This window comes from Magallana gigas, chromosome 8, assembly GCF_963853765.1.
Source record: "Magallana gigas chromosome 8, xbMagGiga1.1, whole genome shotgun sequence".
Classification (NCBI taxonomy): Eukaryota; Metazoa; Mollusca; class Bivalvia; order Ostreida; family Ostreidae; genus Magallana; species Magallana gigas.
In genome coordinates, this window is record NC_088860.1 from 36352896 (window position 1) to 36372421 (window position 19526).

The 19526-nt window shown below is 31.7% G+C and overlaps 2 protein-coding genes across 4 annotated transcripts in view; one reads left to right on the plus strand and one right to left on the minus strand.

The window, feature by feature from the left end:
* Positions 1-19526, minus strand: part of LOC117689995 (serine/threonine-protein phosphatase 6 regulatory ankyrin repeat subunit B-like) — a 568848-nt gene that overhangs the window by 423597 nt on the left and 125725 nt on the right. The window lies entirely within an intron of this gene.
* On the plus strand, positions 6256-13495 carry LOC136270989 (ADAM 17-like protease). Its single transcript, XM_066070040.1, has 6 exons — positions 6256-6268; positions 6565-6698; positions 6817-6912; positions 7951-8043; positions 8457-8595; positions 13330-13495. The coding sequence occupies exons 1-6, from the start codon at positions 6256-6258 to the stop codon at positions 13467-13469; spliced, it is 615 nt and encodes a 204-aa protein (XP_065926112.1). The 3' UTR covers positions 13470-13495.

A 19526-nucleotide genomic window follows, 5' to 3' on the forward strand; every position in this document is an offset into this window, starting at 1 on the left:
TTAGCAATATCACCACCACCATCCTTTTGGGTCCATGTACAAACTGTCATTCATGTTAATATTAATTATTCAACTTATTATCTCTTTCCTTAATCGGTTTAATCTGTACGGGTTCTTTTTGGGTTTTTTGGTTATTGTGTTATATTTAATTGTTTTCTCTCCATTTTATTTAACTCTTATTAGTTTTTACACTCTTATGTATACCCACGTAACACAACAGCGTTGTAGAAATGTTACTAAAACATTTTTAGAAACGTTATTACAACGTGAATCTGTGTGGTTTTTTTTACGTTATAACATTTTCTAAAAACGTTTCTAAGAAATGTTTACATGTTCAAAACATTTTTAAAAACGTTATTACAACGTAAATCTGTGTGGTTTTTGTTACGTTATAATAACATTTTCTAAAAACATTTCTAACAAATGTTTACATTTTCTAAACATTGTTATCATTTAGGGAACGTTGTTTTTATAATCGTTTTCATTTTCTTATGAAATTTTCTTTCTACTTTTAAAACCTAAGGTTTTTAATACAATAGTTTTAAATGCTAAAGACATGAGCCTTAAACATTTTCATAGACAACAAAACAACATCATTTAAAATTTTCCAACTGTATTATCACAGAACTATACTTCACAAAATGAACCATATAAATCCACAGTATAATCCATAGTCATTAGATATCAAGACTTCACAGCATCCCAATGGTCACAATTTCACAATTGTCTGAAAGGTTTTCCCACATTTCGATTGTTATAGTTGCAACAGATGTGTTAAACTGAATGTCGTATCCCTAAACAAAAAAAAAACAACAACAAACAAAACAAAACAAAACAAAAATACAAAAATCTAGTCAGTGGAATTGAATCATTAAAATTGTTTCTCCTGTGATGCATTTAGCAAGTTCAATCAACAATTGCATGTAGTTTATATAATGCTGGGGAATAAATTTCAAATATCTATATGCTTGATACTCCATGAAAGTCATATCTTCGGCTAACATCAACACAATGAAACTAAACTTCTCACTCTGGTATGGTACACTGTAGTCAAGCTCTGGGAGCAACCCCTAGTAAATGGTAAAATATAAGAAGTGTATTTAAAAGTTGAATACAACATGGTATTGGAATTACCACAAATGAGTTGCATATTGCTAGCATATGTACATATACACATGTATTGTCAATTAAATAACACAATCAGTATACAGATATGATATGGCTTAGCGCAAAGCAGTTAAATGTACATGTGCACACTAACCAAGTTACTATTCTGCATTGAAAGATAAAAAATACTTACATTTACCAAAAATATCCCCCCCTTCTGAATCCTTGCTCTTTGTAAAATGGCGCGGCTTTTTCAAAAATTCGGACCCACTTAGATAACAAATAGCGCGGAAACTGTATAACTGGGATCGGCTGCTTTCACCCTGGCCAAGGCATCCCGCTGTGACATTCAATTAACTCGCAATAAACACATTGAAGTATTTTCATATATTTTCCAGTTAGATGCCTGTTTAATCAAACTGCATGTTTATCATGCTCTGTATTTTTAATATTTAAATTAAAAAAAAATACAACAAACAGTATGAATATCAAAATCAATTATTCTGGTTTTTTTTAATAACGATATTCAATGTACAGTGTTCTAAAATGTAATTATTGCTTAACTTTTATTTTGTCCGTAGCATGCATAACTGAGGTATACTAATCTTTAGCATTTAAAAGAGAAAAAACAATTCGATTATTTAGATGTTTTAAAAACGTCCTGCAAACATTGCCGGGTAATGTATTTATTATGCTGTTTTATATCATTTTCATTCTGTATGATAAGCAGTTTTCTGACGATAAAGAAATGTACATTTGAAATACCAATAAAATGAAAGCAATTTTGGTCAGGCATTTCTAACTGACAGTGTTATAAAAATCACAAATAAAACATTTTTTTAACATATTTTAGAAATGTTTTTATGCTAAATAACCATAACACTTTTCATAATGTTTTTACAACGTTGTCAAAATTAAACGGAAATGTTTTTAAAATGTCGTATTGATAATGTTTCCTAATAACATCCTTAAAACAAAAATAAAAAAAGATACGCTCTAAAAATGTTTTTATGAAAGCGTTCTTTGAAATCAACCTTACAACCTGGAAAAAATGTTATGTAAACGTTTTGTGCTACCTGGGTATTTATGTGGTCTTTTACAGAGTCTATCTTCCCTACAAACCTTCATTACGAATTATCTTACTAGTACAACTTAATTAACAGCAACCCCCAATTAGCAAATTTATTCGTTCGCGTTATCTTTCTTTCTCGGGCTTGAAATCTTTAATACAAAGATGTAGCTGCCATGTTTCGATCCAGTGTTTATACATTATTTAGTTTTTATATATATTATTTAGTTTTTAGTTTAGTGCTAGTTTTGTAGATGATTTTTTTCTTTCATATGTAGTTTTTATTTTGTTGTCCTGAAGAAGTGACGGGTTGTCCCGAAAATTTGAAAATATTTTACTTTATTGTTCGTGTCGTTTGTTATTTTTAGTGCTTTTTAATATCTCATCTTATAACCGTGTATCTTTTGATCCGACACTATAGATCACGAGTGTTGTTGGTTTGTTAGTGCTTCATATATATATATATATATATATATATATATATATATATATATATATATATATATATATATATATATATATATATATATATATATATATATATATATATATATATATATATATATATATATATATAACTATGAAACCATTTACACTAGTTCTTAAATATCATTCTTTTCACTCTTTCCACCTGACATGATACAAACAGAGAAAAAATGGAATCCAGGTCGTACAAATTATTTTGAATGTTGTCTTTTTGCGTCAAAAATACCATTGTGCAGTCTTGTTTATCAAAGCAATCAACCAAGGCAGGATTCACTTCCCATCCGCAAGCCAGACTAGTGTCTGCGCTATTGTTAAGTAAAATATTTACAATTTTGTAACGTCTCCAAAGAAAACCAATAAATAAAATACTAACTCCATCATTCATACAGAAATTAATGTCTGCTCCATTATTCAATAAAAGTTGTACAGTGCTATCATGTCCGTTTTCACAAGCTATATAGAGAGGACTGGCTCCGTTTTTATTGCATAAATTAATGTTTGCTCCATTACTCAGTAAACGTTGTACAGTGCTATCATGTCCGTTTTCACAAGCTGTATAGAGAGGACTGGCTCCGTTTTTATTGCATAGCTGAATATCTGCTCCATTCTTCAGTAAAAGTTGTACAGTGCTATAATGTCCGTTAAAACAAGCTACATAGAGAGGACTGACTCCGTTTTTATTGCATAAATTAATGTCTACTCCATTACTCAGTAAAAGTTGTACAGTGCTATCATGTCCGTTTTGACAAGCTGCAGTAAGAGGCCTGGTTCCGTCCTCCGTGCATAGCTGAATATCTGCCCCATTACTCAGTAAAAGTTGTACAGTGCTATCATGTCCGTTTTCAACAGCTATATAGAGAGGACTGGCTCCATCCTCCTCACATAAATTTTTATTTTTTTAAATATTTTTTTTATTGGGTTTTTCTTTTCACAACATATGTACATATGTAACACAATAATGATTGGAACATTTATATAAACATATTACATAGTCTTTTTACTATTTCTACTTAATATTACAGTTTTGTATATTTCATATGAAGTGAAGCTGATTTTGAGAGAGAGAGAGAGAGAGAGAGAGAGAGAGAGAGAGAGAGAGAGATTGATTATGCAGGTGGATTACAATACAAGTATAGACTATGCTATACTGCAAACAAATGAAATGATATGAGGGTTCACAACGATAAAAAAAACCCAAAAAAACCCAGAAAAACTAAACTTATCTCTATAACTACAATTTTTCACAGATATTCTGCCAATAGCTTTCGTATTCCTTATAATTACATCTTTTCAACAGCAAATGTTTTTCAGTTAAGATTCTTTCTGTTATGACCTTTTTCAAGGCATGTATATTTGGTGTCGGATTACTTTCTTTATTTTTGTATTTTCCAAAAAGAACTGATTGAATATCAGATGTAATCGAGATTTCAAACTGTGTAAGAATCCACTCTTCAACATCACACCACAATTCTTTTACTATATTACATTCATAAAATAAATGACTAATACTTTCTTCATCTTTTATACAAAAGGTGCAAACAGCAGATTCTGCTTTTTTTATATTAAAAAGATATTTATTTGTAGGGACAATCCTATGAAGTATTTGATATTGCAGCCAATGTAGTTTTGATTCCTGTGTACACTTAAAAGGGAGTTTAAAAATTTTATTCCAAGAAGTTTGTGAATAGTTATAACCCTTTTCTCTCCATTTTGATATCGATGTACATATTTCTCTTTTTTTGTCTAATAGTATGTTGTACATGGGTTTACAACCTTTACAAGTATTAATAAACTATAGAATATGATTAGGGACAATTGGTCCATATTGTAATGTGTTCTGTAGGTTTGGTAAGTGTATATCTTTTGTATGTAGTCTGGTTGTAACTGCAGTTCTTAAACTTGCATGCTCTATGAAATTTGTCTTTGGATTAATGTGTTTCAATTCATCAAAGTTTCTAAATGTTCCATCTATATTAAGCAGATCACTAACAAAAATAAATCCTTTATTAACATAACTTTTGATAAATATTGATTTATTATCTATGGTGATTTTGGGATTGTGCCATATATTATCATTTATAATTTGGGGTTTACTCATTTACAATAGTGGCGTTTGTTCAATTATTTTTAACCAGCTGAGGAGCACTTCTTTCCAAAAAGAATTGTCTAAATTTTTACATAGAAGGTACGAATAATCAGGACCATTTCTCCATATTTCAGAGATACTAATTTTCAAAATTGATTCTAAAAGCTTTACCCATTTTGTATCAGTTTTAATTAGTCTTCTCATCCAAGTAGCTTTGAGTGCTGTGATAAAATTTCCATAATCAACCATTTTGAGACCCCCATGATTATAATCTTGTATGATTGTACTTTTCTTTACTTTATGAACTTTACAACCCCATAGGAAATGAAAAATATCATGTTCAAAAGTTTTTACTAGGTATTCAGTTTTTGGGTTGGGTAATGCTAGTATCAAATGATTCAGCTTTGGTATTATTAGTGTCTTGATTATCGTAATTCGACCAATTGGTGTTAATTTTCTTAACTTCCACTGATTTATCAATCTTCTATTTCAGACAATTTTGGTAAATAATTTAATTCTTCCATTTCATCGAATGTAACTGAAAATATGATACCTAGAAGCTCAAAATTTAAATTGTTCCAACTAAGTTTCCATCGTGAATGATGAAATACATCCTTTGAAAATTTGTTGCTACCAATCCAAACCATTTTTGTTTTTGTAAAATTTATTTTTAAGCCTGATACTTGTGCGAAAAAGTCTAAAACCCTAAGAATGCCATCATATGATGGTGGTGTACCATCCACTATAATTGATATGTCGTCTGCATATTGAGATATTTTGTATTCTTCCCCATCATTATTTATACCTGTGATGTCTTTTTCTTTTCTTATTAATATTCCTAAAATCTCAGCGCAGAGAAGAAAGAAATATGGAGATATTGGGTCACCTTGTCTACAGCCCCTTTCTGGATAAAAGTATTCTGAAATTATACCATTTCGAATCACACATGCCTTAATTCCGTTATAGAATATTTCTTCACCTTATTGATATTTTGACCTTTTTGCACTGAAAAAATACTATTTTTATTCATAAACGATTCAACATGCAATTAAATAATTTAAAAGTCTCAAACTTTTTCTCAAATTATGACACACTTGTCAAAAGAAAAATATTCAGAAACTAAAACCAAAAGTATGTGTCTATAATGTAAATTTTGAGATATGGCATGAAATAAGCTAATTTTAGGGGAAAATTGGAGTTGATTTTTTCTTTACTTTTATGAAATATCACTTAAATATGCCAATATTTGTCGATAGAAATATTGAAATATTGTTGAAATATGTTTTTTGAAACAACACGAAGATATCCCAATGCATAAACTATCTGAAAATTTGGTCTGCACGGAAAATAAGAAAGCTAAAATTACGGTACTCAACTGAGTTATGAAAAATGTTCATTTTCTTCTTAAAAACCTTCCGCCACAAAATATAGTCCCTTACTATACTCTCTAAATATGGAATTTTTCCTTCACTATTTTATTCAGTATAGTTTATTTGGCATTGTAAAAATGGAATTTACAAGTAGAATTCATATATGACACAGAATTTACAGACTAGAGGTGACCCAAAATGGCTACCCAAAATAAGAGGATCAAACCTCTTTAATGCAGCCATGTAGTATACCGGTACCTGTCCAAATTACTTTCATCCTAAAACAAGTGTACTTGTCTGGTATATATTCTTTAATCAGACTTTTTATACAATTTTAACTCTTTTAGACAGCAGTCGTCTTGTTTCATTTGAAAAAAAAGGTACGGTATTCATAATCATTTTGAGTAATGTAGAAGATGAGAACGTTGTTCTGCGATTACTTGTAGGTCCCATGAGGCAAAAACGTCAGGCAATGTCGTACGTAGGAACCCACACTGTTTGCCGATTGGTCATTGTTGCCGATTATTATTTCTTCCAAAATCTTGGACAGAGTGATAGAAGAACAACAGGAGAATATATTGTAACTAATCTTTTTGGTAATTTTTTTTTGCACTGTGTTCAAGAAGAAATAACTTAAACATATAATGTATTTCAAACTATAGATACCAGACACATATTGATTTTACTATTATGTTTAGATTGGAATAATCGGCAGAGTAAATGCAATTTATAAGGCAACATACTGGCCAGATTCAAGCTCAAACATCAGGAATCTTGGATTTGAAATTGCAGAGGTAAGCTCTCTATTCTTAGATTTTAAAGTATTTCGCTTTTGCACACACTGATATATATGATTTATCAATTCAAAACTTAAAAGTATTGCATATAACATATATCTGCAAGTTAGGCATTTAAAATTACTAGACTAAAGTATAGAATGCAATGGAAGGTTATGTAATGCATATGTATTGTTTTTTATTAATATAAAGAAAAAAGAAGAATATACAATCGTATATGATTGAATACTACATGTGAAATCAACAATATTTGCAATTTGATTATTTTAAAAAATTTACATTCTACTGTGTTTTCCCATTAAATTCTGTGATCTTTAAATGCCTCTAAATAACTGTGTATAATTATTAACATGTAATTTACATAAGTAGTTCCCAAACAGTGATTTCTATGTTATCAGTTAAAAAATACATTTCAAACATGTTGTCAAAACACCATGTTTTACAATTATTCAACAAAAAAGTTGATTTTATTGTTTTAAACAAAATCTGAGTTATTTTCCAGGATTATATTTTGAAATTCATGCTTATCGACCTTAAGTCAACAGTCTATGTAATAACCAGTTTAAACTGGATATATAAAACAGTTGCTCATGCTGTTACTAATTTACTAACTTCATAATCTGTAATTTGTATCAATTTATTAAAGTAAATAATTGATTTCATCAGTAAGGGCCGGAATGTAAATGTAAGTATTGAATGATTTATATTCCAACGTCATCCTGTCAATAACTGCCGTCAGTGAGCAGACAAGTTATCATAATGCGCTATCATATGTTTTTCAATTTGTCTGCTCACCTGACAGCAGTTATTGACACGACGACATCAAAATTAAATCAATTAATGCTATAACAATAGCCTTGTCATTTAATAATTTAGACATTTTTTCAGTGTTTGCAACTTTAATATCATAATGTTATTTTGACATGGTTACAATTTTTAAAATGCATAGAGCATCAGGGGAAAGTTGTCGTTTTCCTTTCAAATATCAATTCACACAAAGAAAAAAAAATGAATCTCAGTTTTCTATGGTTTCAGCTGATTGTGCACGACTCCTACACATATGTTCCTCCCCAAGGCCGCCATTACAACATGAGGAACCGACCCCAGGATATGGGACTCGTGCTAGATGTGAGAATCCTCGTCTGTTAAACTAAACTAAACTTAGCACAATACGCCCTTTAGTTAAAGGGATTCAAGATTGTTAAAAAAATTTGTGGTTCTTGGGGTCAGATAATTTCGTTGAAAGCAAGTTCGGGAGAATTTTAGTAAACATTACACAAATTCTTGCATATATGTTATTGGGGATGTAAATTCGTGGGTAATTAAGGGCTACCCAAAAAAGCCGTGAACATTAATTGGTCTCCCATGAACAATGATGTTTCCACAGTTTTATACTAATATAGTATTAATACTTAATTGTCGAGATACATTTTTTATTTGTTACTATAAAGCTGAGCTGATTTGATCAGAGTTGTGTGCGATGTGGCTACAGGGCCTCTTGTTACCGGTATATATCTATATATATTTTTTTAACTTTTCAGATGTTTGGTTGGGAGTATCAGAAGTTCTACGCTTTCTGTTTAGCTCACTTGTTCACATATCAGTCGTTCCCAGGGAAACTAGGCTTGGCATACATAGAATCGTGGAGGAACACTGATTTGGGTGGAATGTGTTCTCCGGGTAAGTTCTGTCTACTGTAGATTCCTAATTTAACGCGAGGAATTAATTTCAAGGTTAAATCACAAAAAGCAACCCTAGCGGATTTACAATCTCGCTTTTATTTTTCAGACAGTTATGAACTACAGGAAATTATAAATAAATATTGCTGATCGCGATTTTATATTCTCTTGATTTTGATACAAAACACCAGAATTGCGGAATTAAGTACTCGTGTAAAATAAGGAATTTACAGTATTCCTTTAGTTCTGTTTATTCCTTTAGTACATTACAGGTGACCATAGCTCATGAAATTTGATGATCTCTCAGTTAAATTCCAATTTCGGTCAAATTTTATCTTTTATTTTCTTTTTTGTTCTTTTTATAATTAATAATAATAAGTTCTTTTTGTCAATGTATTGTATTGTAAATGCTCTTTGTTCACCTGAATCGATTGAAGTTTGATGTCTGCTCATCCATTGTAATTAAAAATAAATTACAGATAAATTAAATAATTGAATTTCACTGCGGCTTAATTTTTTGTATTTTTTTGTTGTTGTAATTTTCTGTATATAGGGTTACTAAAAATCAAAACCAGTCTTAGTAAATATATTTTATGTACACCTGATCCTTAATTAATAATAATTGGGGATGCTTTGTCTTACATAATTTAAAAATGAGGATTATATATATACGCAAGCATACTTGCATATGGTTTAGCAGTTGACAGTTTATATATATTGTGGATATGTAAAACTAATTAAATTGATAAAAAAAAGTATTGACCAAAAAAATGAGTTTGAAAGTAGTTACACATGTAGCATCTCAATTTACTAATTTAAACATTGATAACATTAATTGACAACTATAACAGAGGGTTATCTTTTCTATTGATTTTTTTAATGTGTGCTATGATTTTGGTATGTCTTGCATAGTGTAAAATAATTTCAGTATTCAGATTTGATGATAACTTCCTTATTGATGTATATATGTACAGTATTTAGATAGAATAAGGTAAGATTTCTAAGAGTTGCCTGTTTCCACTGTCTATTTATGGCTGTAATGATTCAAAGTAATGAAAAAGAAAAATCCTCTTGCTTTCCAAGGGAATTAAAATTATACCAATCTCACTATATATAGGTTCAACAATTGTTATGTAACTTTGCATAGGTAAAATGTCCCAGAAATCTTAGTTTTGCATGTAATTTAATGCACCTCTAGTATAACTAGAATCATGCATGAATGCACATTGAGCATCGAAATCCTTCACTAATTATCAATAATAATGTACTCTATAGCTAAATCCTTAATCACCTTGGACCTATCATGTTCTACCAGTATATCTCTTATCTTGGTTTTCAGGCAAATGAAACTTATTTATGAAATATGAATTCAGTATTTTGTAGTTGTATTATTTCATATTATGTCACTACATACACTGTTCAAAGCATGCCATGTTTAATGTTTAAAATTAAATTACTAATTTAATACATGTATAATACATGTAAGTTTTCATAGGTTTTTTCAATAAAAAATTGAAAAAGAACTTTTAAATTAGTATGCATTCTACATCATACTGTCAGTGCGCAAATTTAAGGTGGTATAGGACATTTGTTGATATTAATGTAAATTAATTAATGAAGTAGTACATTATAAATAAAATTCTTTTCTCGATTTACAATTTTCAAATTTTACAATATTTATTAAAAAAAAAAAGCTTTTAAAAATATTTGGAGTCAGAGTTAAAAATTGTAAAAACCCCAGCGGGATTCCAACTCATGACTTACTGATTCATAGTAAACCCTCTAACCCACTGCGCTATGCTGTTAGGTGACAAGAACGTGAAAGAAACTACTAATTACGCTTGGTTTTGTTGTTTATTTTGATAAACAATGCGTCACAATATGGTAGTGTCCTATACCACCTGAAGACTGTGTGTTTTTCAGAGTCTCAAATTATCATTTTTTTTAAAAACAACTGTGTCTGTGCAAATTCAAGACAGGGCAAAACTGTTTGAAGTGTAAAAGGAAGAAAATAACACGGGGCGAAAATAGCCCTGTATTCAGTAGTTTTTTGCTTTTTTTATGTAATGATCGATACATATATTGTAATTTTTGTGGTTGCTTTTACTTTTTAGCTCACCTGAGCTGAAAGCTCAAGTGAGCTTTTCTGATCAAAATTTGTCCATTGTCTGTCCATTGTTGTAAACTTCTTCTTCTCAAAAAACATTTGGCCAGAAAAGCTTACACTTGTGTGGAGGCATCCTCAGGTAGTGTAGATTCAAGTTTGTTCTACAGAAAAGTTGGGAGAAAATCTTTCAAGATCTTTTTCTCAAAAACTAGTAGGCCAGAAAAGTTGAGCCACAAAGTGGGTTTTGATTTTGATAATGTAATGCTAATTCGATCAGAGTTAAGGATATTGCTGCTCCGGTGAGCGATGTAGCACCTAGGCCTCTTGTTAATTTCCATGTAAATAGTCTTAACAGGATAAAAATTTTACTGATCAGTATCCAAATAGAAATACCATTTCATTTTTTAGCTCACCTGAACTGAAAGCTCAAGTAAGCTTTTCTGATCACTTTTTTTCTGGCATCCGTTTGTCCGTCCGTTTGTCTGTAAACTTTTTACATTTTCAACTTGTTCTCCGGAACCACTGGGCCAATTTCAACCAAACTTGCCACAAAGCATCATTGGGTAAAGGGGATTCTAGTTTGTTAAAATAAAGGGCCATGCTCTATTTCAAGGGGAGATGAATAGGGTTTATTGAAAATTTGTTGATATTTTTCAAAAATCTTCTCAGAAACCATTTGGCCAGAAAAGCTCAAACTTGTGTGGAAGCATCCTTAGATAGTGTAGATTCAAGTTTGTTCAAATCATTGCCCCCGTGGGTAAGGTGTGGCCACAATGGGGGGGTTGAATTTTTACATAGGAATATATAGAGAAAATCCTCTTCTCAGCAATCAATCAGCCAGAAAAGCTAAAATTTATGTGGAAGCATCCTCATATACAATGTAGTGTAGATTAAAAGTTGTGAAAATCATGACCCCCAAGGGAAGGGAGGTGCCACATTGGGAGGTCGTACTTTTACATAGAAAAATATAGTGTAAATTTTTTTTAAATTTTCTTGTCAAAAACCATTTGGAGAGAAAAGCTGAAACTTGTGTGGAAGCATCCTCGTGTAGTGCAGATTCAAGTTTGTTAAAATCATGGTTCCCAGGTGTAAGGTGGGACCACAAATGGGGGGGGGGGGGTTGTTCAAAGCTTACATTGGAATATATAGAGTCAAAATTTAAAATTCTTCTCACTGCCAGAAATAATCAGCCAGGAAAGCTGAAACTTTTGAGGAAGCATCCTTATGTAGTGTAGATAGTGTAGGGGCAAAACTTTACATTGGATTATAAAATAGAAATTTTTTAAAAATATCGTTACATAGGATTATAAAAATACAAAAACTTTAAAATATCTTTTTCTAAAAATCTCTTGCTTTGAAAAGCTGTAACTTTACTGAAAGCAACCTCAGATAATGTAGATTTAAATTCTTTCAAATCAAAATCTTGAGGAGTAGGGTGGGGCCACATTGGGATTCAAATTTAACATGAAAATTAACAAAATATGAAATGTTATAATGAATGGTTTAACCTAAATGAAAAAAATGGAATTTTATTTATACAGGATCTACTTGTATTATACTACATTGTTCAGATAGTTTGAATTATGACTCTGTTAAGCTGATTTTATCATACCTTTTGTTGCTCATGTGTTATACATGTATTTCCATACAGTTTTTTGGGAGTTGATTTTAATCAACTTTCCTATGCAGTTACTCAGACAAACCGAAAGTGAAACAGTGTTTAGACCTCAGCACAAATTATTGCTGCTGACAAGACCTAGTTCTTGAAAAAATTGATGAATTCGATGTAATGTATGCTAAAGCATTGTTTTTCAAGGAAACTTATTTATAAATACCTTGAAAATAGTCAGATTTTAAATAGTAAGAACAAGTTAAATATTTTTTGTAGTCATATGTATTCCTACGCCAGAGTTCAATATAGTCTCGTTCATCTCGACGCTCGGCTGTCTCCGTAAATCCCTGTCGGAGATTTACGGTGTCAGCCGAGCGTTTGGTTGAACGAGACTAGAGTTAAATATTGCTTGAATCCATACAATTTTCGAGAAATATTTCTATTACTGATACATAGTTTGATTTATTTAATTCTATTTTCAAGTATTATTTAACATTATTCATATGGGGGTTTCTTGACATTTTTGTCGAAAACGTCCAAAAATTAATATTACAAAAATGTGCAGAATTCAAATTAGAAAATACATGTACTTGTCATGCAAAATAAAATATCATTGATTTTAAGATAAATAAACATCGACAAAATCATCTCCTGTCAGTTCTTCAGTACTTTGATTTTTACATATTGTTTGGAAAAAAGTTTGATACTGATGTGTGGCTGTATCAAAGTCAACTAGCAATCAAAGTACTGAAAGTACTGAGAGTCACCTCTTTTTGTGCAGTTTCATATCAGAACCTTCAGTACTTTTGATTTTTTTTGTGTAAAGGATACAATCCTTTCTATTAAATTTTCTCATTTTTCATCTCATTTCTAAAAAACCATCATTACTTTTAAGTGACTCATTTGTGTACATCACGTATGAAGTTTATTTACAGAATTACAGAGTGACAAAAATATTCTATTGTTTAAGTTTGATCATGTGCATATCATTAACAGTGATACTGTTTTTTCTGCAGTGGCATTTAAGGACGGTAGAAAAATGGCAGCAAATACTGGACTCAGTACCTACCGTAATCCTGATGGAAGCCAAGCTCTCGTCCACCAAGCCACCATCACTACAGCTCACGGTCTGTCAAGCGTTTGTTTAAATCCATGAATGCATTAGAAATACATTAACTTTGATATCCCTTTTTAGCTCACCTGAGCTGAAAGCTCAAGTGAGCTATTCTGATCACATTTTGTCCGTCGTCCGTCCGTCCGTCCGTCTGTCCGTCCGTCTGTCCGTCTGTCCGTCTGTAAACTTTTTACATTTTGAACTTCTTCTCTAAAACCGCTTATCCAATTTCAACCAAATTTGGCACAAAGCATCCTTATGGGAGGGCGAATATAAATTGCAGAAATAAAAGTCCGATCTGTATTCAAAGCGGAGAAAACCTTGAAACTGTAGAAAAAGGGGGGTGCATTTTTAAAAATCTTCTTCTCAAGAACTACCGAGTTAATCTTAACGTAATTTAGCATAAATCATCCTTAGGGAAAGGAAAATATAAATTGCAAAAATTATAGGCGATTTCTGTTCCAAATTTGAGATAATTGCGAAAATACTTATAAAAGAATGGCTCGTTATTCCATATATCGTAGACTGGCAATTCATTGCGATAGACTGGTCGTATGACAGGCATCGCCAGTCTACCGCATCTCGAAAACGAGGTTCTTTGTTTGAAGCTGGCAGTTTGTTGTGCAACAGTTCACGTGCGAATATAATCTATGAAACATGGAAATAACATTGGTGCCGATTATTGTGAAGTAAATTGAGGTTAAATATTTCAACGCGTTGTCATTTTCACTTGTGATGTTGGTTTTAGCTTGTTTTCATTTTTTCGTTTCATTTTGCTTTTTAACTTGGGAAACAATCGCCTTGTATTTGGAACATAGACTTCGGTAAATGTTTACCTGCGAAAATGATAAAATCTGATGCATTAACAACGTACTAAAGTGCATTTCCCTCTGTTTTTATTGTTTATTAATTAATTTTCTAATTGTTCCAACAAGGATCAAACAAGTGTGTTGGTTTTAGCTTGTTCGGATTTTCGTTTCGTTTTCATTATTTACGCTTTTAAACCTGGAAACTATCGTCTACAGGTATTTCGTGATTTTTACGTATCAATTCAAACAGATACTTCGGTAAATCAAACAGTTAACTGTTTACCTGCGCAAATTAAGCAAAATCTGATGTAGAGGTACTGAAATACAATTCCTTCTATCGGTAATTCGGCATTTTCTTTTGCGTAATGGTAGATTAATGCAATAGATTTTGTTGAGATGCTCGACATTTTCTCGAGTTTATTCAGTTTAAATAGAGTTTGATATCGCTGACGGAAATATGTAGGTATATACACATATATATATAAATGATTCATTTCGAAAAAATAAATTGTGTTCTTTATTTGTTATAGTGCATGTTTCTTGTGTTTAATTGTTTACAATTTCTATTTACTAACCATATTTGAGTGTTAAGCTTCGAATTATAAGCAAGATACAAAGATTTGCTCACAATTCTATGTTTGTACACAGATCTTAAAAACTAAAGATGAAAAAAGTAAAAAATTTGTCAATATTTATTAAGAAAATGTTCAAAGTCTGTTCTTCCAGAAACCAACTTTAACAACTTATTGTATTGTAAACTTAATCTTTTTAGCTCACCTGAGGGTGGGGCCACAATGGGGGGGGGGGGTCGAAGTTTTACATAGGAATATATACAGTATATCTTTAAAAATCTTCTTCTCAGAAACTAATCAGCCAGGAAAGCTGACACTTGTGTGGATGCATCCTCAGGTAGTGTAGATTCATAGTTATGAAAATCATGACCCCCTGGGGTAGGGTGGGGCCACAATGGGGGATCGAAGTTTTACATATGAATATATACAGTATATCTTTAAAAATCTGCTTATCAGAAACAAATCAGCCAGGAAAGCTGACATTTGTGTGGATGCATCCTCAGGTAGTGTAAATTCAAAGTTGTGAAAATCATGACCCCCGGGGGTAGGGTGGGGCCACAATGGGGGATCGAAGTTTAACATATGAATATATTGAGTAAATCTTTAAAAATCTTCTTCTCAGAAACTAATCAGCCGGCAAAGCTGAAACTTGTGTGGAAGCATCCTCAGGTAGTGTAGATTCAAAGTTGTGAAAATAATAACCCCTGGGGGAAGGTTGGGGCCACAATGGGGGATCGAAGTTTAACATATGATTATATAGAGTAAATCTTTAAAAATCTTCTTCTCAGAAACTAATTAGCCAGGAAAGCTGGCACTTGTGTGGAAGCATCCTCAAGTAGTGTAGATTCAAAGGACCATATATGGTTTGAGCCTAAAATGGCCCCCTAAAATGAACATTGTCATTTTACTGTAATTCTTTGTTTTATTTGTACACATATACATTTGAAGTTTTTTCATAATTTTCATTTTGAATTTAGTGCCCACAATTTAAAAATATGGCATCATAAAGTTTACCTTTTCCCGCCATTTTCTCATTTTTAGCATAAAATGGCTTGTTTTGAGGCAGTTTTTCTTTAAGAAAACATTGAGCGACTACTTGAACAAACAAAATATTTTCACCAAAGATGTATCTTTCTAATACTTATAAGTGACAAAAAGTTCGTTCTTGTTCGAAGAGTCGCTCTATATTTCCCATTCAAAAAAAGATAAGAAAAATGTCCATTTTTGGTTGATTTTGATTGAATTATAAAAATAGCGTCACTTCTGACGTCATTTGCTGCCAGTGAGTGCATATAAATCAAATAAATAGGTGAAAAACATATTTCATGTCAACTCTTTTATAAAATAACACAACAAATTAATGTACTTGAATCATTTTAAAAATACCGGATTTATGGGGCCAAATTTGACTAATATCATATATAGTTCTTTGTGAAAATCATGACCCCTGGGGATAGGTTTGGGCCACAATGAGAGGTCGATGTTTTACATAGGAATAAACAGAGTAAATATTTAAAAATCTTCTTCTCAACAACTAATCAGCCAGGAAAGCTGAAACTTGTGTGAAAGCATCCTCAGGTTGTGTAGATTCAAGGTTGTGAAAATCATGATCCTCAGGGGTAGGGTGGGGCCACAATGGGGGGTCAAAGTTTAACAAAGGAATATATAGGGTAAATCTTTAAAAATCTTCTCAGAAACTAATCAGCCAGATGATTCTTTATAATTATTAAGACTTTGGCCCCAGGACAATTCTTTGGGCTCACGAGAAGGTTCAGAGTTTGATGTACGTTTATATCCGATATATAAACTATTGTTAAGGATCTTTTTGAGAACTGCAATACTCAACATATGATATGACTATAAAATCATCCTGTCAGAAAGGGGACTAATGATTATAAACATAAGAATATCCAGGGGAAAATGGATTTTATTTATACAGGATCTACATGTATTATTGTACATTGTCCAGATAGTTTGTATTATGACTCCATTAAGCTGATTTTATCATACCTATTGTTCCTCAGGTGAGCGATGTGGCCCATGGGCCTCTTGTGATCTTTTTTTAATAGTAATTTCCCAAAATAAATCTAAATTGACATTGAAATGCATTACCTTTTTAGCTCACCTGAGCTGAAAGCTCAAGTGAGCTATTCTGATCACATTTTGTCCGTCTGTTCGTCCGTCTGTGTGTATGTCTGTCTGTCCGTCTGTAAACTTTTCACATTTTGAACTTCTTCTCTTAAACCACTTAACCAAATTCAACCAAATTTGGCTCAAAGCATTCTTATGGAAAGATGAATATAAATTGCAGAAATGAAAGAAAAGTTTTCATTGAAAGCGGAGAAAACCTCAAAACTGTAAAAAAAAAAAAAAAGGGGGGGGGGTGTATTTTAAAAAATCTTCTTCTCAAGACCTACTGAGGCAAATTCAATGTAATTTAGCATGAATAATCCTTATGGGAAGGAAAATATAAATTGCAAAAATTATGGGCTAATTCTGTTTCAAATCTGAGTTATTACGAAAGTAATAAGAAAGAAAAGGCGTGTTTCAAGCAATTTATAGCATCCATGAGTCTTGGTAAAATGGGTAGGCATGACCGGGCCAGGGCAAAACAAAAGATTGACAGTTATTAATCTGCCAATCTCATTAAAATTTCAAGATATTTACTGACCAGTATATTTGTATTCGCTGTAAACATTGCTGCAAAATAATGCGTAATTGGAATTGACGATTGCCAATCTGCTCCGGCTTTTATTTTGCCCCGGCCCGGGTTTGCTTATCCATTTTACCAAGACTCGTATTCCATACTTCTAAAACGAGGTTCTTTGTTAAAAGCAGCCATGACACTATATGATAAACGGGTCGATCTGATAATGATGAATTTGTTTGTTGTGCAACAGTTCCTGTACAAAGGGAATCTTTGAAACATGCAAAATACATTGGTGCCGATTTTGTGAAGTAAATTGAGGCTAAATATTTCAATGCGTTGACAGTTTTCACATATGACGGTGGTGTTAGCTTGTTGTGATTTTCGTTTCGTTTTCATTTATGCTTTACGTTAACCTGGGAACTGTCGCTTGTATTTCCTGATTTTTACGTATCAAATCAAACAGAGATTTCGGTAAATCAAACAGTTTACTGTTTACCTGCGCAAATTAAGCAACATCTGATGTATTAAGAAAGAACTAAAATGCAATTCATTTAGGCTTTCGGTAATTCGGTATCATCTTTTGCGTAATGGTAGAATAATGCAATATGTTTTGTTGAGATGCTCGGCATTTTCTGGAGTTTATTCAGTTTGAATAGAGTTTAATATTGCTGACGGAAATATGTAGGTATATACATGTATATGATTCATTTTGAAAAATAAATTGTGTTCTTTATTTGTTATAGTTAATTTTTCTTGTGTTTAATTGTTTACAATTTCTATATACTTACCATATTTGAGTGTTAAGCTTCGAATTATAAGCAAGATACAGAGATTTGCTCAAAATTCTATGTTTGTACACAGATCTGAGGCCATTCATTTTTTCCATTTTAAATGCCGAATAGGAAATACCAAGTTAAAAATGCTGAATGTAATAAACTCATGTGAACAAAATATGACTCAAACCTAGCAAAATTTTGAGCTCATCTTGCTTATAATTCTACGATTGACGCTGAAATTTTGGTTGATCATTAGAAATTCTATATGAATGAGAGTATGATAAATACTTGTACACAAAAAAAAAAATAAAGAATGATTTGCTGTATATAACTACTCTCTGGGGCCCCCTCTTTATACAATGAATAATGTGAAATGTGAGTAAATAAAAACGACATCGTTAAAACAGTTTCCATAGTTCTGACACATTTCTGTTGCGGGGATAAAAGAATTATCCCTATTCCTAAGAAAATATGACAGCGGAAAATTATCCTGGTTTGTAGCCATTTGTTATTTTTGAATAAAAATTAAAATAATGGGTGGGCCATAGTAAATTAGAGTGATGTGCCTGTCAATACGGTAACATTGATTTTCATAGCTCTTTAACATGTCACATGACAACATTTTTCATTCCAGTGTATTCATCAATCAAGTGTGAGTAAAGTTATAAAAGTCATGAGTTTACGCGAGGTAAACAACAGTCATTTAATTATAATGGAGAAGACAAATTAAATTGTTGAATATTTTTAATTTGAGAAATTGAGCGCATTGAGGTGCAATTTTCTTCTTCACATATAAACATGTAGGATTTTTTTGATAAAATACAGTCAATAACTATTATATTTAAAAAAAAAATACAATAACTACTAGAAAGTAGTTGAGGAAGAAAATGTACCTATATGCTCTCATATATTTTGATCGCTTTATTAAGTGGGGGGAGGGGGGGCAGAACGAAAATACAGGGAATTAGAAGTTATATAACAGTGTACCCCTACCAAATATTTAGTTCTATATCTTGCGTAGGATTTTCTTATTCTGTGTAAAAAGAGTATTTCATGAAGGTACAATGTCAAAGATTACGTGTATGCAAAAATAAGTGTAAAATTGGAATACTTTACAATATTTATTTTTTTGTTATTCTACCAAGGGCCATATACCACAATATCTTTTGAACGCTCATTGTTGCTCAGGTGAGCGATGTGGCCCTATGGGCCTCTTGTTTACAGTACAAACTCTGAAGTAACTATATTTGTTTGAAGTTTTAAACCCATTATTTCCCATGGGTTTTCTGTCC